This window comes from Electrophorus electricus, chromosome 4, assembly GCF_013358815.1.
Source record: "Electrophorus electricus isolate fEleEle1 chromosome 4, fEleEle1.pri, whole genome shotgun sequence".
Taxonomy (NCBI): domain Eukaryota; kingdom Metazoa; phylum Chordata; class Actinopteri; order Gymnotiformes; family Gymnotidae; genus Electrophorus; species Electrophorus electricus.
In genome coordinates, this window is record NC_049538.1 from 31,834,322 (window position 1) to 31,857,827 (window position 23,506).

At 48.5% G+C, this 23,506-nt stretch overlaps 2 protein-coding genes across 15 annotated transcripts in view; both read left to right on the forward strand.

The window, feature by feature from the left end:
- The window catches only part of mical3a (microtubule associated monooxygenase, calponin and LIM domain containing 3a), a 52,790-nt gene extending 42,112 nt beyond the window's left edge, over nt 1-10,678 (forward strand). For 8 of the 10 annotated variants that reach the window (XM_035525166.1, XM_035525169.1, XM_035525167.1 and 5 more), the window contains 8 exons: nt 1-106; nt 1,183-1,276; nt 2,022-2,057; nt 2,612-2,662; nt 5,578-5,643; nt 7,545-7,644; nt 8,211-8,284; nt 8,397-10,678. The exon at nt 1-106 is cut by the window's left edge and continues 2 nt beyond it. In XM_035525166.1, the coding sequence (XP_035381059.1) occupies nt 1-106; nt 1,183-1,276; nt 2,022-2,057; nt 2,612-2,662; nt 5,578-5,643; nt 7,545-7,644; nt 8,211-8,284; nt 8,397-8,581 (712 nt within the window). In that variant the 3' untranslated portion in view covers nt 8,582-10,678. The remainder of the gene's footprint in view (nt 107-1,182; nt 1,277-2,021; nt 2,058-2,611; nt 2,663-5,577; nt 5,644-7,544; nt 7,645-8,210; nt 8,285-8,396) is intronic. The other 2 variants (XM_035525174.1, XM_035525175.1) reach the window with 2 other exon arrangements.
- A 172-nt stretch (nt 10,679-10,850) lies between these two features.
- Nucleotides 10,851-19,868, forward strand: ttc38 (tetratricopeptide repeat domain 38). Of its 5 annotated transcripts, XM_027031673.2 has the most exons (14): nt 10,853-10,967; nt 11,262-11,339; nt 11,993-12,074; nt 12,525-12,696; nt 13,342-13,515; nt 13,651-13,726; nt 14,150-14,269; nt 14,378-14,437; nt 14,647-14,685; nt 16,428-16,509; nt 16,743-16,908; nt 17,758-17,917; nt 18,085-18,158; nt 19,586-19,868. In XM_027031673.2, exons 1-14 carry the CDS (start codon nt 10,938-10,940, stop codon nt 19,671-19,673), a joined length of 1,401 nt encoding a protein of 466 aa, XP_026887474.2. In that variant the 5' UTR covers nt 10,853-10,937; the 3' UTR covers nt 19,674-19,868. The 5 variants fall into 5 exon arrangements, with proteins under 5 accessions (XP_026887477.2, XP_026887473.2, XP_026887474.2 ...); XM_027031672.2 differs by having other exon boundaries at nt 10,852-10,967; nt 14,150-14,437; XM_027031676.2 differs by lacking the exon at nt 16,428-16,509 and having other exon boundaries at nt 10,851-10,967; nt 14,150-14,437; nt 16,850-16,908.
- The last annotated feature ends 3,638 nt before the right edge of the window (nt 19,869-23,506 follow it).

The window sequence follows — 23,506 nt, forward strand, 5'->3', positions numbered from 1 at the left end:
GATGTACACGGAGGAGGAGCTGAACGCTAAGCTAACGCGCAGAGTGCAGAAAGCCGCACGTCGTCAGGCCAAGCAGGAGGAGCTGAAGAGACTACACAGAGCTCAGGTGAGACCGGCCTTACCGACAGGGCTCAGGTGAGAGCGGCCTTTCTGACAGAGCTCAGGTGAGACCGGCCTTACCGACAGGGCTCAGGTGAGAGCGGCCTTTCTGACAGAGCTCAGGTGAGACCGGCCTTACCGACAGGGCTCAGGTGAGAGCGGCCTTTCTGACAGGGCTCAGGTGAGACCGGCCTTACCGACAGGGCTCAGGTGAGACCGGCCTTACCGACAGGGCTCAGGTGAGAGCGGCCTTTCTGACAGAGCTCAGGTGAGACCGGCCTTACCGACAGGGCTCAGGTGAGAGCGGCCTTTCTGACAGAGCTCAGGTGAGACCGGCCTTACCGACAGGGCTCAGGTGAGAGCGGCCTTTCTGACAGAGCTCAGGTGAGACCGGCCTTACCGACAGGGCTCAGGTGAGACCGGCCTTACCGACAGGGCTCAGGTGAGACCGGCCTTACCGACAGGGCTCAGGTGAGACCGGCCTTACCGACAGGGCTCAGGTGAGACCGGCCTTACCGACAGGGCTCAGGTGAGAGCGGCCTTTCTGACAGAGCTCAGGTGAGACCGGCCTTACCGACAGGGCTCAGGTGAGAGCGGCCTTTCTGACAGGGCTCAGGTGAGACCGGCCTTACCGACAGGGCTCAGGTGAGACCGGCCTTACCGACAGGGCTCAGGTGAGACCGGCCTTACCGACAGGGCTCAGGTGAGACCGGCCTTACCGACAGGGCTCAGGTGAGACCGGCCTTACCGACAGGGCTCAGGTGAGAGCGGCCTTTCTGACAGACCTCAGGTGAGACCGGCCTTACCGACAGGGCTCAGGTGAGAGCGGCCTTTCTGACAGACCTCAGGTGAGACCGGCCTTACCGACAGGGCTCAGGTGAGACCGGCCTTACCGACAGGGCTCAGGTGAGACCGGCCTTACCGACAGGGCTCAGGTGAGAGCGGCCTTTCTGACAGACCTCAGGTGAGACCGGCCTTACCGACAGGGCTCACACCAGCATTAGTGGCAGCTCAGGTGAGACCTGATCATGGCATAGCTATATCAGCTACCATCTCACTGATGGGACCGTCTCTATCTCCCAGATCATTCAGAGACAGCTTGAGCAGGTGGAGGAGAAACAGCGCCATCTGGAGGAGAGAGGAGTGGCTGTGGAGAAGGCTCTGCGTGGAGAAGCAGGTATCTCTCTCCTCGCCTCTGCGTCGCTATTGCCGTACGTCCGATCACTCGGAGGGGAGTTTGTGTGGACTTCCAGCAGACGGTGGGCGAGGCTGCTGATGTCCATGTGGGCAGAATCTTGAAATGAAAACATTCATTCTGTTGCATCTACATTCGTTTGTTTCTGTTCACTCGCTGTGCTTGGACATAAACTCATGTGGCTTTTGCTAAAGTGTTGGGTTGTGTCCGGTTATAATGTTTGTGGTATATTTATTTAAGACACAGGTTATAATGCTCATGGTATATTTGTTTTAAGGCACAGCTCACAAGAAGCAGGCTGTCGAATCGTGTGTGATGTTGTGAAATGGTGTCTGTAAGACATTGAGCTCACTCGAGCTCCTGCGTCCACGGACGTCTCCCGTGTGCAGCATGCCGAGGAGAGTTTGAAATCTCACTGAGTCTTTTCTCATTCTTTATCGTCACACTCACCGCATGTTTGAGAAGTGAATGACCAGGGACTTTCGAGGACGTGGTCACTGTACAGTAGCTCAAATGTAGACATTTTCTTTAGCGATTGTCATGTAAGCTTCAGGGGGCCTGCTTTATTAGTCATGTCTGAGTATTTCACGTGGGATAAGACTGAAGGACACTGAAGTGATGTTTAAGTGTCATTGTTGATGAGGGTAGATTGGTTTGGTCTGTGCCCAGTCACGCCCCCGGTGCTGTGTGTCTAACCCTGAACCTCTCTGTCCTCACTCTCTTCAAGGGCTGGGTAGAGCTGCTAGGGTTAAAGGTCGATCAGGTACTCGGCCGTGGGGGTAGTAGGTGTTCAGTCATCGTCTGTCACGTTCTGTCATCTACTCTCCTGCTCTCGTCTGTTGTAGCTGCATGCGTGTGCTGTGTGTATCATCGATTTCTGTGCCCTCTCACCGGCAGAGCTGAATGCGTTTTCTGCGTTTAGAGTCCAGTACCCTGTACAGAAGGGTTGCCACGGAAATCCCGTGCTGAGCAGATGTTGGGTTTTAGACTTCAGTGTTGCGGGTTCCTCAGACCTATTCCCACAGCAGTTTCTGTCCGAGCTGTGGTGGACGCACCCAGAACTCTAAGCCAGTGTCAGAGCTGTGCAGTAAATCTTTGGCTGCTGTCATTCCCACACACAGTCTGCATTTAACCCATGTATGTGAAGACGATGCAACATGCTGTTGTGAGTGTGTGTGTGTTTGGGGGGTGACGGGGTTGTGGGGTTTAAGTGCCAGCACATGCATGACCTTTATTTTTATGTTTAAAACATCTTGCTGTGTTTTGTCTGGCTGTGCCCGTGTGTACAGTAACATTTCTTTAATATCCTCGTTGTAGACTATTGGGGCGAGTCTAATTACACTGAGATCCTGGACTTGCATCTGGGCGGTATGTATTTCAAACCTGTTGCTAGAACCTACCTAAAACAACGCTGACTAACCTCTGGTTTCCCCCTGTACTTACTGTAGGTTCCCCATCCCCCAAGCCCCGCCCCTCCCCCCTCACCCAGCCCCTCCCCCTCACCCAGCCCCTCCCCCTGACTCATGACTCAGTGTAATATACCTCAAAGTAGAACTTTACACAGTCCCATTAGATTTAGTTTGGATCACTTTAATGGCAATCAGTTGGTGGTGTGCCAATTTTGTCAACACACAACACACAAGCACATACCTACAGGTAGACGTAGGTCATGGATTAATCAGTGGTACTTTCCTGAGTTAGATCAAACCATCTGTGTGTGTAGTTAAAAGTTGTGTGCTGTGTTGTTGACTGAGCTGTGGTTCAGTCTTATTGGTCTTTCTGTTCAGACTTCAGTTGAGTTCTGCTGTAGTCATGAGATAGCATGCTGCTCCAAATGCCTTAATCTCCAGAGCCCGACTAGTCTGATAGACTTACCCACTAATGTGTTTTCTTTCAGCAAAGTTCCTCAAAGCTTGTGTGGTGCTCACAAACCTTTAATTATTTTTTTTATTGGATAAACAAGACTTACAATTATTATGACTGAGAACAACTTGCTCAGGGACCCAACAGTGGTAATCAGGCAGTGGTGGGACTTGAACCAGCAACCTTCTGATTACTAGTCAAGTACCTTCACCACTAAGCTACTGTCCTGTCTTCGTAGTTGCTGCTCTCGCCATGTGTGAAATGTGTGCGTCAGTCATCCTGTGTTTCATACAGTGTTTTACAGTAACAGTACAATCTCTAACCCGCCATAATCTCAGAATAGAGTAAACTGTGTTTTAGTTGTGTGAAGGGTAATGGGATTGAGGCTGTCTGCCTCGTCCTGCTCCAGCTTTGACAGCAGTGTAGGCCACATCCCAGTGCGGATTTTCATTCTCCATCATTGCCAGTCCTGTCATGCCCTGTTTCTCCTGGTCTCCTAGACAACTGTAGCACTTCTGAAAGGTTCTAAAATGCAGTTATCCTCTCAGGCTGTCGTACCTGTTCAGGGGTAGAACCCTGGATGTGCTGTGGGATCTACTGCTGAATTGTCCAGGTTCTGCTCTGAAACCTTCACTTCTTTCATTCTGTGGAGGGTTGGGACTTTGCTCAGTTGTTTCTGTGGTGGTCCCTGTGGGGCTCATCTGCATATATGAATATGCATATGTGCGACTCTGCACTATAATAGCAGGTGCTTTAGCCTAATGGCCCTAACGGGAGCAGGGACCTGGCACAACGCTGCCGTGGAAGACAGTCTGTAGAGGAAGTCATTCTTTCAGGGAATCTGGGAGAGCTCCTATATTTACATTATCCAGCTCCTGCAACTGCAAATCAAAACGTCTCTGCTTTGACGAGGTTGGGTTTGGCTACGTTATTGTTACAGTAAAAGGTACAGTGCTGGATTATACTGGATTGTGGTGTGCTGTTCCATTCCATAGTCCTTGCGGGAGGCACAGTGTGTCCGGACACCCTTAGTGATAATTCCAGCTCAGAGTACACAACGCTGTCCAGTGTTTGGACGCTCTTGGTGATGGTTCCTTGATGCAGTCCATCTTTCTTCCTGCCCCTGGACACTCAGCTGTTGTGAACCATCTCAGTGTTGTCTCACGGGGTCATGTGAGGTCATGTGTCCTGCACTCAGCTGCCTGTTGTTGCCATGGTTACCTCTTGCATCAGGACCATCACTGCCACTCATGTTTCCATCATCTCATTGATCTTTTGAGTTTGTTTTCTTTTTTCTTGTTGGTGTTTTGGTCTGGTAGCTACAACCCTCACACACACACACACACACACCATACTGCTTCTCTCTCTCTCTCTCTCTCTCTCACACTCTCTCTCTCACACACACACACACGCGCACACGTACGCGCACACACACACACACACACACACACACACACACACACACACACACACAGCCATGCACAGACCCGGCTGGACAGGATCATCATGCTTTCACGTGACGTCAGTCCCGTTACATCTGCATCTACATCTTGTTTGTTTGGTGTTTCCTGCATCTGTGGTGTTGTGTCTCTTCTGAGAGGACAGTGATGTCCTCCTACAGCAGAAAAGTTCAAACTGGCACTGTGTTGTTATTATTTACCTCCATGGTTTTTGAAGCTCTTAATCTCCTTCGTGCACTCTCTCTCTCTCTCTCTCTCTCTCTCATATGCTATCCCTCCCTCTCTCTCTCTCTCTCTCTCTCTCTCTCTCTCTCTCTCTCTCTCTCTCTCTCATATGGCTATCCCTCTCTCTCTCTCTCATATGGCTATCCCTCTCTCTCTCTCTCATTCTCTCTCTATCCCTCTCTCTCTCTCATACGCTATCCCTCTCTCTCTCTCGTGCACCCTACATTGCTGCTTTGAGTTTCTTCTCACAGTTCCTTCGCTTTTTTGATTTTTCTCCTCACGTTTCTCTCCCTCCTTCACATTCACTCTTTTTTCTGTTTCCTCTGCTGCACCACCTTTCTTTCATCACACCACTCGCACTCTCTCTCTCTCTCTCTCTCTCTCTCACTCTCTCCCTCTCTCTCTCACTCTTTCGCTCTCCCCCCTCTCTCTCTCTCCCTCTTTCCCTCTCTCTCTCTCTCTCCCTCTCTCTCTCTCTCTCTCTCTCTCTCTCCCTCTCTTTCTCTCTCTCTCTCTCTCTCTCTCACTCTTTCGCTCTCCCCCCTCTCTCTCTTGCTCTCTCCCTCTCTCTCTCTCTCTCTCTCTCCCTCCCTCTCTCTCTCTCTCCCTCTTTCCCTCTCTCTCTCCTTCTCTCTCTCCCTCTCCATCTCCTTCTCCCTCTCCCTCTCTCTCTCCCTCCCTCTCTCTCTCCCTCTCCCTCTCTCTCTCTCTCTCTCTCTCGTTGTATTATGGAAGTTGAGCGCTATGTTGGGACCCCGTGTTGGAGAACTCTGTCCTTCTGCCCATGCTGTTCCCCTGAAGGTAATGTAAACCCGCCTCACTGTCGTCGGCCAGCCTCCTTACCATGGTCGCCTGGCCCCGCCCCCGCCCCACCCCGCCTGCCCGTTACCATGACGACCCCTCTCCCCCAACTACCAGGAGTTTTTCTCCTTCCCTGCATCCAGTGAGTTTGCCCTCTAGATTCTCAGGGTGTGTGTGTGGTCACTAGCATGTGGGTGTGCGCGCATGTGTGTGTGTGTGTGTGTGTGTGTGTGTGTGTGTGTGTCATCGCCCTCACGTCTGTCCTGTGTTTCCTGTAACCTCATTTAACTGTGTGTGCGTGAATGTGCATGCGTGTGTGCGTGCGTGAATGTGCGTGTGCGTGCGTGAATGTGCGTGCGTGCGTGCATGAATGTGCGCGTGAATGTGTGTGCGTATGTGTGTGTGTGTGCATGAATGTGTGTGTGCGTGAATGTGCGCGTGAATGCGCGTGTGTGCGCTCCCACGGGCCCCAGGCGTCGGTGTGGTTGTATAGTGTCTATGCTTCTGCTCTGAGGGAGGAGCTGAGGTCAGGGAGGCGGGGCATGGAGAAGGACTGAGGTCAGGAGAGGCGGAGCGAAACCTGCTGTTGCTACTATTTTTGTCCATTGTCTCTTGTTCTCTCGGTCACTTTCGCTCTCATTCTGTCGCGCTCTCTTTCTCTCCATCTTCCTCACGCTGTGTTTTGTGTCTGAGGATCTTTGCTTGTCTGTGTTCTTTGGGTTCAGCTGTTTGGTGTCTGTGTTTCATGTTTGTGTTGAGGGCCTCCATCCATTCTGTCAGCCGCAGGACGGCTCGCTGACAAAAGTCCACTGACGTGTGTGTGTGTGTGTGTGTGTGTGTGTTTATCTGTGTGTTTATCTGTGTGTGTGTGTGTGTGTGTGTTTATCTGTGTGTGTGTGTGTGTGTTTATCTGTGTGTGTGTGTGTGTGTGTTTATCTGTGTGTGTGTGTGTGTGTGTGTGTATCTGTGTGTGTGTGTGTGTGTGTATCTGTGTCTGTGTGTGTATCTGTGTCTGTGTGTGTGTGTGTGTGTGTGTATCTGTGTCTGTGTGTATCTGTGTCTGTGTGTATCTGTGTCTGTGTGTGTATCTGTGTGTCTGTGTCTGTGTGTCTGTGTGTGTGTCTGTGTGTGTCTGTGTGTCTGTGTGTGTGTGTGTGTGTGTGTGTGTGTGTGTATCTGTGTGTGTGTGAGAGAGATGCTACATCCCAGGTGTTTAGCACTGAGTCAGCATGGACTGACTTGTAGTAAATGAGCAGATCTGACCTGGTCATGGACATCAGTGCGGGGTGACACTCTACTCTTTACCCCTGCAGGGGCACCTCTGACTGTCCCAGTAGATCAAGAACGGGGGTCATTCTCCCAGCCTGCAGGGCAGGTGTTGGTTACTAGGTTACAGTTGAGTGAATACGAGCTTCTGGAGGCTGGAGCGGAGTCAACAGTAAAGTGCATTTTCCGTGGTGATGTGACTTAATCTTCTTTATGTGGATCTTTGGCAGAAATGTGATGTGTGATCATCGCCAGTCCAGTCTGATCTCACTTACGGCATCTAATGTGCATTTGAAAATCACAACCTAGGTCTCCACGCCATCTCTGCACAGCCAGGGTCGGATCTGATTCAGGGGTCTTACTCCAGTCCCAACCCCACCCTCCACCCCACCCTCCACCCCACCCTCTCCACCCTAGAAGCCCCTGACAGAAAACACCCTGGCTTGGCTGTTGTTGCATTGGCTGTGTGGATGTGTGTGTCAGAAGTGTGTGTTTGAGGCTAGCTGTGTGGGTGTGTTTGTGTGTGTCAGATGTGTGTGTTCGCAGCTAGCGGTGTGTGTGTGTGTGTGTGTGTGTGTGTGTGTGTGTGTCAGTCAGATGTGTGTGTTCACTCTTGCGTTCCTCGTGTGCTGTAGGACTAGGGAAGAAGGATGACCCCCAGTTGATGCAGGAGTGGTTTAAACTGGTGCAGGAGAAGAACGCTCTGGTGCGCTACGAGTCTGAGCTGATGATCTTGTGAGTATACACACACACACTCCACCACTAGCTTGTGAGCATACACACACTCCACCACTAGCTTGTGAGCATACACACACTCCACCACTAGCTTGTGAGCATACACACACTCCACCACTAGCTTGTGAGTACACACACACTCCACCACTAGCTTGTGAGTACACACACACACTCCACCACTAGCTTGTGAGTACACACACACACACTCCACCACTAGCTTGTGAGTACACACACACACACTCCACCACTAGCTTGTGAGTACACACACACACACTCCACCACTAGCTTGTGAGTACACACACACACACTCCACCACTAGCTTGTGAGTACACACACACACACTCCACCACTAGCTTGTGAGTACACACACACACACTCCACCACTAGCTTGTGAGTACACACACACACACTCCACCACTAGCTTGTGAGTACACACACACACTCCACCACTAGCTTGTGAGCATACACACGCACACACACATTCCACCACCAGCTTGTGTATTAAGTGTGTGAGATCCTCTGTGGGTGATGTTTCTGGTTTGTCCCCCATCATCTTCTCTCCACAGCGCCCGTGAGCTGGAGCTGGAGGACAGACAGAGTCGCTTACAACAGGATCTCCGGGAGCGCATGGCTGTTGACGGTATCTGTCACTCTCTCTGTCTCTCTCTCTCTTATCCTTCAACTTGGTGTCATTGTTTCCATATCAGGATGTTTCTTCTCTCTCTCTCTCTCTCCACTCCATGTCCCTACAGACCACCTGAAGACGTCCACAGAGCTGGCAGAGGAGAAGCGGATTCTGAATGAGATGTTGGAGGTGGTGGAGCAGCGTGACTCTCTGGTTGCACTCCTGGAGGAGCAGAGATTGCAGGAGAGGGAGGAGGACCGAGATCTGGAGGCCGTCATGCTCTCCAAAGGCTTCAGCCTAAACTGGGTTTAGCTGCACCAGCACAGTCCACCTCCATGCTGCGGGTGTTCACCAGGACTCCTGACTCCACCTGCCCGTAGCTCTGCTCCACCCACATCCGAGACCTTTTCTCCACGTGGGCGGTGCAGTGGGAAGCACACGTCCACCTTGGAGACTGGATTTGTCTGGTGTCAGCTGTTTTTGGATTCAGAAAGGGAATTGTCAGGGAAATCTGACCATCGAAGAGACGTTTGAAAAACAACCTGTATTAGCCACAGTTTTCTAATATTCTGCTGAGTGCTTGTTATGTGAGAACTGGGAAAATAGAGAGAGGACTCTGGACTCAGTTTCCCAGTGTGCTTTTCTTCCGTGACTACTGACTGACAGTAGTAACAGCCAATAGCTATAGTCTCCCTAATCACACTTGCCCATAATTCAGTGGGTCAGCCTTTAAGATAAGGTGATGAAAGCTTGTTACAGTTCTCATGCTCTGCTGCAGTTGAGCTGTAATAGTCGATGAATCTGGCTACAGATGTTTAAATCATGCATTTATTATTATAGTTTTACTGGAAGCATGTAATGCGTTATTTCCACTGAGCTAATACAGAGTCTCCAGGTCTTTTAGTAAAGGTGGGAAGAACTCTGACATGTCTGAAAACCTCACATCAGGACGAGAAGAATATCCGTTAAGAGTACACACACGCTTCTCCTGTATTGTACATCCGTTAAGAGTACACACACGCTTCTCCTGTATTGTACATCCGTTAAGAGTACACACACGCTTCTCCTGTATTGTACATCCGTTAAGAGTACACACAGGCTTCCCCTGTATTGTACGTGTTACACACAGGCTTCCCCTGTATTGTACGTGTTACACACAGGCTTCCCCTGTATTGTGCATGTTACACACAGGCTTCCCCTGTATTGTGCATGTTACACACAGGCTTCCCCTGTATTGTACGTGTTACACACAGGCTTCCCCTGTATTGTGCGTGTTACACACAGGCTTCCTCTGTATTGTGCGTGTTACACACAGGCTTCCTCTGTATTGTGCGTGTTACACACAGGCTTCCTCTGTATTGTGCGTGTTACACACAGGCTTCCTCTGTATTGTGCGTGTTACACACAGGCTTCCCCTGTATTGTACGTGTTACACACAGGCTTCCCCTGTATTGTACGTGTTACACACAGGCTTCCCCTGTATTGTACGTGTTACACACAGGCTTCTCCAGCACTGTACATAAGACGGGCCCCCATCACAGCCTGGTGATGACTCTGGACTCTGCTTTGAGTTTTTTCTCTTTTTATTCCCACTGGACTGTTTACAATCACACCAGGAGTGAATTTCTTATTGTCACACTACAGTTTCCGGAAGCTGGACTGTCAGGTAGATCTTCTCAATCAGGACAGTTTAGGAGGGAAAAAACTGGGATAATTAAAAATGTCCCATCAGACTGTGGACAGTCCAACATTGTCAGGATATCGTTTGCCTCTGTCATGTCTGATTTGATGGTCTGGTTCGCCATCATCTCCTGGACTGCTAAAAAGCAAAGGGGTGAACCAGTGAAATGTGCAACTCAGACCCACACTACTATCAGACCCACACTACTGTCAGCCACTGGCACAGAAACAGTAAACTAATTGCTTTGCACTGGTCATGTGGGCTGTTTGTTCACAGGGTAATTCACCATTTCTGAGGCTGTTATTTTTATTTTATAGAAGTATATTTGTATGACATATGAGTGGGCAAACAGACCACTAATATGCAACACAGGACACTCAGAGCAGTCAATGTTCATCAGCGTGGACACTTTTTTCGCCAAACTACATATCAGCTTGGTCATCATTAAGCTGTAAAGGTGAACAGAAATTTTTTTTAAATTTCAATGTAAGTAAAGATAATGTGAATTAAAAGTTACAGTTTATGACTAGTTGTTTAGACTGTAAAATGTTTTACAGAGTTTATTGGTATTTATTAACACGTGTGAAAATTTACTATGTAAAAATGGAGCCTAATTTGTAAACTTGTAGCTGTCAACTCGACACGCGTGAACGCTTCCAGTAGCTAATTTGCATATGGAATATATGGGCTGTACGTTTAAAGGTAATAAAACAAGCTTTTGTTCCTCATTTTGATTTTGATTTTGTTTTGGGTTTCCATTTTGGGTTTATTTATCAAGTGCCTCAACAACAATGTGACTTGCTTGGTAATGTCACGTTGACACAGAGATTCTCTTGGGAGTTTGGGATTCGACTCGTGTGAATCGACTCCACCCCACATACACGGACTCCGTTTCTGGTTTTCCAACTCTCTTCGCTTAAAGTTGCTTAGTTTTCTGTCCGCTCTTGGTAGTTTGGACTCTCCGGGTGGTACAGAAACTGTTCTGCGATGATTCCTGCTGGTTTCAGAGACTGTCAGGTAAGGACACGGTCACTCCGTAACGTGGTGGGGAGGGTGTAGTCGTTTTGTTTCGTGTCGTTTTAAGATGGGTAACGTAGCTCGAGGTTTTGCTGACTTGTCTCGTGTGTCACACGGGGTCCGTGAATCTGCGCCGTTTACTGTCGGAGCGGAAATGAGTTAAACACCTCAAACACCTAGCCATGGGGGTAAATACCATGAAGCAAAACGGAAAGATAAGGCCATGTCTGCCAGAGCTGATCAGGTGCGTGCTTTTGTTTGTTTTTGTTTGTTTGTTTGTTTGTTTGTTTCCAGGCTTGGCGGGCGGAAGGTCTCGGTCTGTCTACGACCAGTAATGAAGCCTGCAAGTTGTACGACGCCACACTCACTCAGGTAGCGACGTGACTTCAGCCGAAAAGCGTAAGACGGAGCTGAGCCTGTCAGCGCCCAGCAGGAGCCCAACCCCATCTACTACCCTGACCCATCTACTGCCCCATCTACTGCCCTGCCCCATCTACTGCCCTGACCCATCTACTGCCCCATCTACTGCCCTGACCCATCTATTGCCCCATCTACTACCCTGCCCCATCTACTGCCCTGACCCATCTATTGTCCCATTTACTACCCTGCCCCATCTACTGCCCTGCCCCATCTACTGCCCTGACCCATCTACTGCCCTGACCCATCTACTGACCCATCTACTGCCCTGACCCATCTATTGCCTCATCTGCTGCCCTGACCCATCTACTGCCCCATCTACTGCCCCGCCCAATCTACTTCCACAGGGAATCAGTTATTACGACACGACGGAAATAGTTATCCAGACGAACAGACAAGAGTTAAACACTTTATAATTGTCGTGGTTGCTTGGAAAATGTCACGTGATGAGACTATGAAAGGTACGACATCTTTATTATACGTCAGTCGTAAAGGATTACGCAATCTCCCAAGGTCAGAGATGCGTGGGCAGAAAATGCATGCAGATCGGATTTTAGTTTGTGAGAGTATGCGAGTGTGTGACGCTGTCCCCCTGTCTCTGCGTCCAGTATGTAACGTGGCGTAATGACGAGACGCTAGGAGGAATCGAACGGTGCATGGCAAAACTTCAAACAGCTGACCCGAACTTTGGTATGTGGATATTGCTCAGAGCCACTTTATCATCAGACCTTATCAGGCATGTCGGGAACATGGCTCTCCTGCAGACGCTCTGTTGATTCTCCAGACTGAGAGTGACACGTGACATGAACCTTTGAAGAGTCTTGATGTTGTAAACCTTGGTGAAGTTTCACTGAAATGTTACTTTGCATGTAACATCCTTAATGCACGTGAAGGTATCATGGTATAATGCAGAAAGTGTGAATACTCTGCTGTAGTGATGTCTCACTTGTCTCTGCTCTGTGTGCTGTAGTGATGTCTCACGTGTCTCTGTGTGCTGTAGTGATGTCTCACGTGTCTCTGCTCTGTGTGCTGTAGTGATGTCTCACGTGTCTCTGCTCTGTGTGCTGTAGTGATGTCTCACGTGTCTCTGCTCTGTGTGCTGTAGTGATGTCTCACGTGTCTCTGCTCTGCGTGCTGTAGTGATGGGTCACGTGATCAGTACCGGGCTGCAGCTGGTGGGCACTGGCAGTTCTGTGCTGCGTGATGAGAAGCTGGCGAATGCGGTGAGGAGGTTGATGAAGCTGGCAGATGCCCAGGAGCTCACGTCCAGGGAAAGGCAGCACGTCCAGGCTGTGGAGCTCTTCTCCAGGGGGTGAGAAATGTCTCGATGTCCCCACTGCACAGAACACACTCTACATCACTTCCCTGTCCTGAAGTCTTGATCTTCTGCATTTTAAGAGGAGTGAACATAGATGAAGCTTTGTGCCACTGCTGTGGATCACAAAACCACAGTCACGCCAGCACTACCCAGAGTTCCCCCTGCTCTTCTGGCCAGAGTAGGGCAGAAGTGTCACCCCTCAGCTCACGTGGAAAAGTTCTCAGAGAATAAAATGGTTGAACAAATCTGTATGTGTGTGAGACACAGACCCTCGATTACAGAACTACAGCCTCATTCCTGTAGTTTTGTGGAGTGGTATGAGTGTGAATATAATGAAAGAAGACAGACAATTATTCATTTATTGTAGAAGAATCAGAAGATAAATGTGTGAATCATGTTCTCATGACATTTTAAAATTTCCCCTCATGCTTCAGGTGACCAGGTGGTTATTACAATAATACTGAAGAGACTTGTATTGACGTTTTTAATATATTCCCCATATTTATGTGGAGATGCAGAGTGATTGCGATATTTCTGACCGCCTGCTTTAGGAAGGCAGCGGCATTCATTCCCATCAGACTTTATTCCCTCAGTCGTTCAGGAGTAAAACGGTGGCTGAGCTGAAGCTGTGTGTTTCAGCGCTCTGCCCCAGGCTGCCTCTGTGTGGGAGGACATTCTTGTGGAGCATCCTACAGACATGCTCGCCCTCAAGCTCTCCCACGATGCTCTCTTCTACCTGGGGGAGCAGACCCAGATGAGGGACTCCGTCGCTAGGGTGCTGCCCCACTGGAGACCTCACATGCCCCTGTACAGGTACCATGTCCCTGCTTCCCCTGGATGTGTGTGTACGTGTACGTGTGTGTGTACGTGTGTGTGTGTGTACGTGTGTGTGTGTGTGTGTACTGTGAAACGTCTTTCTTATAGCTGTTCTCCTGCATTTACCCTCAGTTATCTTAAAGGCATGTATTCCTTTGGCCTCCTTGAGACTCGTTTCTACGACCAAGCTGAGAAAGTAGCAAAAGAGGTAATCATCTCTAATCTATAATATGAGCAACCAGTAAATGGATTAATATGATGCGTCAAGTGTTGTAATGTATCTGCAAGAGTTTGTCTGCCCTGGGTGTCCATAGTAACCCCATCTGTTAACAGAGTGTGTGGAGTCACATCAAACAGACCTGGTATAGCAAACCTGATGCAGCCTTGTGTGAACCAAAGAGAAGAATGAGGCAGTTACTGATGCTGTTTGAGATGACACTATTCTGGAGGAATTACCGCTACTATTGAAATGATAAATACAGTGTTTTTGATAACGTAAATAAAATCGCGTTCTTCTAAATCATATTAGTCACTCAGCCTGACAGTCTTAATTATGTGAGTGTTTGCATAACTGCTAGTGGGAGCGCGCATCTCCAGGTTGCGTCTGATTGGCTGTGTGCTCCTCTTCCAGGGTCTCGCGTTAAACCGGCAGGATGGCTGGTCTGTCCACTCGCTCGCTCACGTCTATGAGATGAAGGCAGAAGTGGAGATGGGCCTGAAGTTTATGTCGTCCACAGAGAAGGACTGGGTGGTCCGTCAGCACGTCGGAGCTAAACACACACATACCACGTTTCACGGTTTTGTTTCAAAACATCTTGCACGTGTTGTATTGACTTGTGGTGTGTGTTTCATTCTAAAGGTGTGTGACATGTTGGCATGTCATAATTACTGGCACTGGGCTCTCTGTCACATTGAGAAGGTAAAATCTTTTAAAAGGACCTCTTGTAGTCCGGCTGGCTGTGCTCTGACTGTATCTGCCACAGGACGTGTGTGGTGGCCATCTAGACATCATCAGATTTCAGCATAGCTCAGCCAGGAGAAAAATGTTTTACTGTCTCATGTGAGCATTACAGTTGGACAATTTTGAATGATTGTGTCTGATGTTCTGCATTCTTTGTGTGTCTCCAGGGAGAGTATGAAGAAGCTTTGAGAATCTTTGACGAGCAGGTGAGTGACCAGATCATGAAATCTGCTCTTCAGTCTGTGTGTGGTGTGGCCCATCCAGACTGAGAGTGGAGTCAGACCCGAGTCAGACCAGAGAGAGTTGAATCAGACCCGTGACAGTGGAGTCAGACCTGTGCGAGTTTAACTTTTAATGTTCTGTACTTATTTTAAAATGAAAGTGATCCTGACCTTCATAAATCTGATGGGTTCCTGTTATGAGATTTAATGTGTAAATAAACTTAAGTGTGAGTGATCCTGTAGAACTTCCAACATACCCCCGACGAGCTCCGACTGTCTAAATCCCCCAGATGAGCTCAGAGTGTCTGTAGAAGTGGTCTTTACTCACACGGAGTCCAGTAATTACCCACACAGCTCTTTAGAAATACCTGCCATTTATGACTGCTTGGGAAGTGGCGTCCATTCAGACCCTGGAGGGTTCTGTTACCCCGGACTGTTGTGATGTCCCGGAGGGTTCTGTTACCCCGGACTGTTGTGATGTCCCGGAGGGTTCTGTTACCCCGGACTGTTGTGATGTCCCGGAGGGTTCTGTTACCCCGGACTGTTGTGATGTCCCGGAGGGTTCTGTTACCCCGGACTGTTGTGATGTCCCGGAGGGTTCTGTTACCCCGGACTGTTGTGATGTCCCGGAGGGTTCTGTTATCCCGGACTGTTGTGATGTCCCGGAGGGTTCTGTTACCCCGGACTGTTGTGATGTCCCGGAGGGTTCTGTTACCCCGGACTGTTGTGATGTCCCGGAGGGTTCTGTTATCCCGGACTGTTGTGATGTCCCGGAGGGTTCTGTTATCCCGGACTGTTGTGATGTCCCGGAGGGTTCTGTTACCCCGGACTGTTGTGATGCCCCGGAGGGTTCTGTTACCCCGGACTGTTGTGATGTCCCGGAGGGTTCTGTTACCCCGGACTGTTGTGATGCCCCGGAGGGTTCTGTTACCCCGGACTGTGGTGATGCCCCGGAGGGTTCTGTTACCCCGGACTGTGGTGATGCCCCGGAGGGTTCTGTTACCCCGGACTGTGGTGATGCCCCGGAGGGTTCTGTTACCCCGGACTGTGGTGATGTCCCGGAGGGTTCTGTTACCCCGGACTGTTGTGATGTCCCGGAGGGTTCTGTTACCCCGGACTGTTGTGATGCCCCGGAGGGTTCTGTTACCCCGGACTGTTGTGATGTCCCGGAGGGTTCTGTTACCCCGGACTGTTGTGATGCCCCGGAGGGTTCTGTTACCCCGGACTGTTGTGATGTCCCGGAGGGTTCTGTTACCCCGGACTGTTGTGATGTCCCGGAGGGTTCTGTTACCCCGGACTGTTGTGATGCCCCGGAGGGTTCTGTTACCCCGGACTGTGGTGATGCCCCGGAGGGTTCTGTTACCCCGGACTGTTGTGATGCCCCGGAGGGTTCTGTTACCCGGACTGTTGTGATGTCCCGGAGGGTTCTGTTACCCCGGACTGTTGTGATGTCCCGGAGGGTTCTGTTACCCCGGACTGTTGTGATGCCCCGGAGGGTTCTGTTACCCCGGACTGTGGTGATGCCCCGGAGGGTTCTGTTACCCCGGACTGTGGTGATGCCCCGGAGGGTTCTGTTACCCCGGACTGTGGTGATGTCCTGGAGGGTTCTGTTACCCTGGACTGTTGTGATGTCCTGGAGGGTTCTGTTACCCCGGACTGTTGTGATGCCCCGGAGGGTTCTGTTACCCCGGACTGTTGTGATGCCCGGGCGTGTTCTGATGTCCTAGGTGTTCCGCCGCTGTCGGCAGTCTGGGGCCATGCTGGATATAGTGGATACCTGCTCTCTGCTGTACAGGCTGGAAATGGAGGGTGAGACATGGCACACTGACATCTCTTAAAACACACACACACGTGACCTCTGTGAGTGCTGATTGGGTGATCAGGGCTGTGGGGCAGTGCCGTTAACCTAAACATCACACACACCCAGTGCTGCTCACTAATGCTTCACTGGCAGATGCAGAGATTCATTTGGCACTTACACCAGGCAGGGATTTTAGCTAGCCATTATCTTCATTGTGTGTGTGTGTGTGTTCCCGTGGCAGGCGTGAGCGTGAAGGAACGCTACCAGGAGCTGCTATGTGTAACTGAGTCTCACTTGGAGGACCACACCCTGCTCTTCAATGACCTGCACTTCCTCATGGTGTTGCAGGGGTGTAAGGACATGCATGGTACCCAGCGTCTTCTGGACAGCCTGCGGGAGCTGGCCAGGTGAGCCAACACCCCGACGGGCACAATCTGGGGGGAGGGTTGTCGTTATAACCCACAGGCTGGCTCTGAGACGTACGTGAGATATCTGCGAGTTTGGACGTATTCACACTAGAGCTTTTTTCTGGACTCATGTCTGTGTGATCCATAAGTTCGGTTTGTTTGGTCAAGTCTAAAAGCTGTTTTTAAACCTGGATCGGAGAACTCCGACCACTGAAACCGCTGGTCAGGGGTTCGCGTCTACCGAGCTCTGGGGCGGTCCACAGCAGGTGTGGACGTTATCTGTTCCCGGCGCCACGTGTGGAGCTTTGTGATTGGGTCGTTTTGTCATGTGACTGCTTCGACTTAATCACGTTACTTCCCTTTTCAAGTTTTGTGTATTTTTTGAGTAAATAAACGCTTACTATCTAAATAACCTCAGATACCAAAAGTTTTTTTCCAGCTCAGTGTGTTTTACGGGAAGAAAAGCAACACGGCAACGTCCTGCAGAAATCTCCTCCTCCGAGAACGACTCCTTGTTTGCTCTTCGTTTCTGTGCTGCTCCTCGCCATGTTTCTGTCCAAATAACGAACATTTTATGCACCTTTGCACAGTAAAGTGACGTGTGGAATTGTGTAATCAATACACAGTTCAGAATTCTTTTCCAGACACTTTTGCACAGACCTGGCCTCACTCACATTTCACAGATGCCATGTTACCATTTTTAACAGTATGGCACAAAGACTCCATCGATAACTTTAATCTGTAACACTTTGAACCATTTTACTGTACAACATTTAGTAATGGCCTGTACAGAGGCTCTTTCCTGTGTGGTCCGAGGGTCTGGTCTGAGTGACGGTCTCCTCTGCGCAGAGAGCCAGGAGAGAACAAAGAGCTTCAGCTGGCAACGACGGTGGGCTTGCCCATGTGTCAGGCACTGGTGGAATATGGTCAAGGCAACTACAGCAGGACCGTGGAGCTCCTTAAACCACTGCGATACCGTTTTGTGGCGCTAGGGGGCAGCGATGCACAGGTCAGTCACGCGGTAAAGGATGCCGCATGTCTCCCAAGGTCTCGTAACACACATCACTTGATGGTCAGTCACAGTGACTCTACTGTACAGTCATGAGCACTCTGTGCTTTTGGTGAAACTTCACACATTTCCTTGTGTGTTCTGTGAAACTGTTGACTCTGTTTTAGAGGGACATCTTCAACCAGCTCCTCATCCACGCTGCCATGAAGTCAGAAGATAAACAACATCAGAGATTTTCCAGGTGAGGAGCAGGAATGTGCAAGCTGGCACCTGTGAAGGTCTGCTGTAGGTTGTGTGTTCTGCGTTACGTTTACAGCATCTGGCACTCGTCCTGGTCCAGAGAGACTTACAGAAGTTCTTTGTCGTCTCTAGAATAAATAGCTCAGTGTCCAGAATCCTGTTGGACTGAAAGTCTGGCTAAAGTGGGAACGTAGACAGTGGAAGAGTTTGTGTGCATATGTAAGTGTTTGTTTAAGTGTTCAGTGAAGAGGTCAGAGTTCATATGTAAGTGTTTGTTTGAGGGTTCAGTCAAGAGGTGAGTGTTCATGTGTTTGTTTAAGGGTTCAGTGAAGAGGTGAGTGTTCATGTGTTTGTTTAAGGGTTCAGTGAAGAGGTGAGTGTTCATATGTAAGTGATTGTTTGTTTAAGGGTTCGGTCAAGAGGTGAGTGTTCATATGTAAGTGATTGTTTGTTTAAGGGTTCGGTCAAGAGGTGAGTGTTCATATGTAAGTGATTGTTTGTTTAAGGGTTCGGTCAAGAGGTGAGTGTTCATATGTAAGTGATTGTTTGTTTAAGGGTTCGGTCAAGAGGTGAGTTCATATGTAAGTGATTGTTTGTTTAAGGGTTCGGTCAAGAGGTGAGTGTTCATATGTAAGTGATTGTTTGTTTAAGGGTTCGGTCAAGAGGTGAGTGTTCATATGTAAGTGATTGTTTGTTTAAGGGTTCGGTCAAGAGGTGAGTGTTCATATGTAAGTGATTGTTTGTTTAAGGGTTCGGTCAAGAGGTGGGTGTTCATATGTAAGTGATTGTTTGTTTAAGGGTTTGGTCAAGAGGTGAGTGTTCATATGTAAGTGATTGTTTGTTTAAGGGTCGGTCAAGAGGTGAGTGTTCATATGTAAGTGATTGTTTGTTTAAGGGTTCGGTCAAGAGGTGGGTGTTCATATGTAAGTGATTGTTTGTTTAAGGGTTCGGTCAAGAGGTGGGTGTTCATATGTAAGTGATTGTTTAAGGGTTCGGTCAAGAGGTGAGTGTTCATATGTAAGTGATTGTTTGTTTAAGGGTTCGGTCAAGAGGTGAGTGTTCATATGTAAGTGATTGTTTGTTTAAGGGTTCGGTCAAGAGGTGAGTGTTCATATGTAAGTGATTGTTTGTTTAAGGGTTCGGTCAAGAGGTGAGTGTTCATATGTAAGTGATTGTTTGTTTAAGGGTTCGGTCAAGAGGTGAGTGTTCATATGTAAGTGATTGTTTGTTTAAGGGTTCGGTCAAGAGGTGAGTGTTCATATGTAAGTGATTGTTTGTTTAAGGGTTCGGTCAAGAGGTGAGTGTTCATATGTAAGTGATTGTTTGTTTAAGGGTTCGGTCAAGAGGTGAGTGTTCATATGTAAGTGATTGTTTGTTTAAGGGTTTGGTCAAGAGGTGAGTGTTCATATGTAAGTGTTCTTCCACCAGGTGTCTCCTGGTGGAAAGGGAAGCAGCAAGACCAAAGTCCCTTCTGACTGACCGCCTGATGAGGAGAGCCCACGCCCTGCAGAACTAAGGAGAGCCCACGCCCTGCAGAGGTAGCTCCCACTACCCCACACGTATGCAAAACCATCGTGAGACCACCGTGAGACCATCGTATCTGCTACAGGGACACTGCTCTGCACATTACCCCCAAAAGCCTAAAAATTAATGTACATTTCAGGCTGTTTGATTTATATGAAGCCAATAAAGTCATCAAAAAACATTAAAAGCTTTAGATTGGTCTGACACCTATTCAACATAAACACTAGGTCTAACATTTTGTGTGTGTGTGTGTGTAACAGTGAGGACATCACTGTTATTGGATGGTCATAAAATGCTTTTTAATATTACAGCTGAATAATGTTTGTGTTTAAGACGAGCTCTTCCCTTTTCTGACCCTAAACGCAACCTTGAACACTGACCCTTCCCTTCTCTGACCTCGTCTGGGTCTTCTGGAAGAGGGCCTGCAGTCTGCCCAAACAGGTCAGCACAGGGGTCATGGGTCAGAGCTTAAGCATGAGCTTGTCCATAAGCTTCTCGTGTGATACTAGACAAAGAAAGCAAGAATACAGCAGTAGGGATCATGCCAGTCTGACACTGGACTTCACGCAGACCTGCTCCAGTGGACCTGGCTGGAGTTCACGCAGTGCTCATGTTCAGATGGTCTTTAGGACCAAATTAGCTCAGGTGTAAGTATCTAGATTAGGCTTGGGTTTAAAACTCCTGGTAATGGAACTGCAGGGACATGAACATGTCGTGAGATTTTCACATTGAGCAGGTTTTCCTCATTTTAGTCTCGTACAGCACAAATCCTTTGTAATGATTCTTCATCCATTTCTTACCCCTTTTCTAAAAAGGTGAAACTACAGGGCCTGTTAAACTACTACCCTGGTTACTATGACGATCTGCTGCACGGTAACACATGCTAAAACATACAGCGAAAACAAGCTTCTGTCTCTCAGGTCCCTGTCAGGACAGACATGCTGGTTCTAGTATTACAGCCTGTATATCCAGACCAAACAAATAAGCTACTATGTGAGTGAAGCCACTGGTGCTAGACGTGGACATCCAGCGTCATCTGTGTAGCGTGAGTGTCGGCATACACTGGAGTGACTCGCGTACCTGTGAGGGAGTCGGAAGCAGACCCACATCCCAGAGCAGAGGAGACAGAGCCAGACCCACATCCCAGAGCAGAGGAGACTGTCCTCAATACTGCTATCTGCCCAGCGACCGTGTGGATGCGCCTCTGACCCCAACACCACGGCGTTGAACACAGAAGGATGTACAGAAGGATACAGTATTACATTATCATCTTTATAACATTTCCCCTCTCTCTCTCTCTCTCCAGTAGTGTTTTTTTTTTTTGCATATGACCAGCCGGTGGCAGTAGTGTTTTAGTTTTGAGATTAGTTTTTAGCCATACAGACAATATCCTTGCTTGTGTATTACACTGTTATTAATGTTATTCTGTAGATTTGCTAATGTCCTTAAAGGCCCATTTGATTATGATGGGTTTATTACAAAAGTCACAGAAAGAATGCATGCCTTTGTTAAAAAATCTCATGCGTTTCCATAAATGCTGAATTATGTAAAGTGTATGTAGGGCGAGAGAGAGCTGACCTCTGAGCCCTGAACATCGTACATTCCTCCCTGCTGGTGTCGTGGTGTCACTGTGCTTGTTCCAGATTTGAGCAAACACGAGTGTTATTTATCTGACACTTTTAACCAAAGTGACTTACAGCTATGTAATGTAATACAACTTGAGTAATTGAGGGTTAAGGGTGCTGTTCAGTGGCCGAACAGTGGCAGCTTGGCAGTGGTGGGACTGGCAACCTTCTAATTAGTAGTCCAGGACCTTCACCACTGAGTGTTATTGAGTGTTATAGCTTCCACTCTCTCTTGGCCTCGTGTGTGTCCTGTGAGAGAACCATCACTCAAACAGAAAGCACTTCACTCAGTAATCAGACGCCCATGTGCTGAGTATCTGAGGCGCTGTTGTGCTTAGGTGTCTGATCCACGTGTTTCATGGTGATGTCTGAGGATCAGAGCGCTGGGTAGTACTCGCAATCGTTAGTCTCCTCAGTACCATCGTCTGGCTCGTAACTAACGGCGCAGATCACACTGAGGTGCCTGACGTGAAGGGACATAAATCCTCTATAAACACAGATCCTCTGCTGTCACTGTTCAGGTCCAGGACCACTACAGACTAGATGTTTAGTATTATTAACACAGTCACACTGACAGGGTCGTGACATTACTAACAGTCGCACTAACATGGTAGTGACATGTAGGAGCTGAGCTGTGTTAGGCTGATTAGGTGATACACACGAGCCATTAGAGTAGAAACGTGTGTGTGTGTGTGTCTTCATTTTGCCATTGAAGACCCTGGTTTCAGTTAAATTGGCTTTAGGATCAAATACAAAACAGAAAGAACTCTGAGAAACTGGACTTTCACAAGGACTTTCTTCATGAGCTTCAGAGAGTCGTACGTCAGAAATGAGCGACATGCTGCTGTGAGTTTGAGGTCTTTAAGTTCATCTGCACATGTTGGAGATATTAGCTGTTCAGATGTCATGCAGAAACCCACAGAACGCCCAGCAGGGCGACAACATGACGTCTGTACTGACTTTAACTAACCCTCATTCCCACACGCATTTCACGGTATTCTAATGTTGCCCCTCTCAGACCTGCCTGTCTGTCCTATCTGTCCTGTCTGTGCTGTCTGTGATGGAAGTGCTCTGTCTGTCTGTCTAACTGTCTGTCTGTTGTCTGTGCTGTCAGTGCCAGAGGTAATCTGTCTAACTGCCTGTCTGGCTATAGTGCACTGCCTGAATACGGTTTTTGACTTGTAGAGCACATGTACATTAATATTATATTGAATTTGAATTACATTTTCACTTGTTAACATATGCAAAAACTCATTTAACTGAAACATATGATGATGTAGTTGTGTGATTACGTAGTGGAGTATCATCAATGTAATCACATATATATTGTGGGTGTGTGAGTAGAAGCGCAGTATTGCTGTGGCTAAGGCAAGACTTAACCTGACAGGAGAGTTTTAGAGTTAGGTTTAGGGTTAAGGCTAGGGTTAGGATTTAGGGATTTGGGTTAGTGCTTAGGGATTAGGGTTAGTGTTGGGTTTAGGGTTATTGTTGGTTTTAAGGGTTAGGGTTTAGGGTTAAAGTTAGGTTTAGGGTTTAGGGTTAGACCTAGGGGTTAGGGTTAGGTTTAGGGTTATGGTTTAGGGTTAGACCTATGGGTTAGGGTTAGGTTTAGGGTTATGGTTTAGGGTTAGACCTAGGGATTAGGATTAGGGTTTAGGGTTAGAGTTAGGTTTAGGGTTATGGTTTAGGGTTAGACCTATGGGTTAGGGTTAGGTTTAGGGTTATGGTTTAGGCTTGGACCTAGGGGTTAGGGTTAGGTTTATGGTTATGGTTTAGGCTTAGACCTAGGGGTTAGGGTTTAGAGTTAGACCTAGGGGTTAGGGTTAGGGTTTAGGGTTAGACCTAGGGGTTAGGGTTAGGGTTTGGGTTTAGGGTTAGACCTAGGGGTTAGGGTTAGGGTTTAGGGTTAGACCTAGGGGTTAGGGTTAGGGTTTAGGGTTAGACCTAGGGGTTAGGGTTAGGTTTAGGGTTAGACCTAGGGGTTAGGGTTTAGGGTTAGACCTAGGGGTTAGGGTTTAGGGTTAGACCTAGGGGTTAGGGTTTAGGGTTAGACCTAGGGGTTAGGGTTAGGGTTTAGGGTTAGACCTAGGGGTTAGGGTTTAGAGTTAGACCTAGGGGTTAGGGTTAGGGTTTAGGGTTAGACCTAGGGGTTAGGGTTAGGGTTTAGGGTTAGACCTAGGGGTTAGGGTTTAGAGTTAGA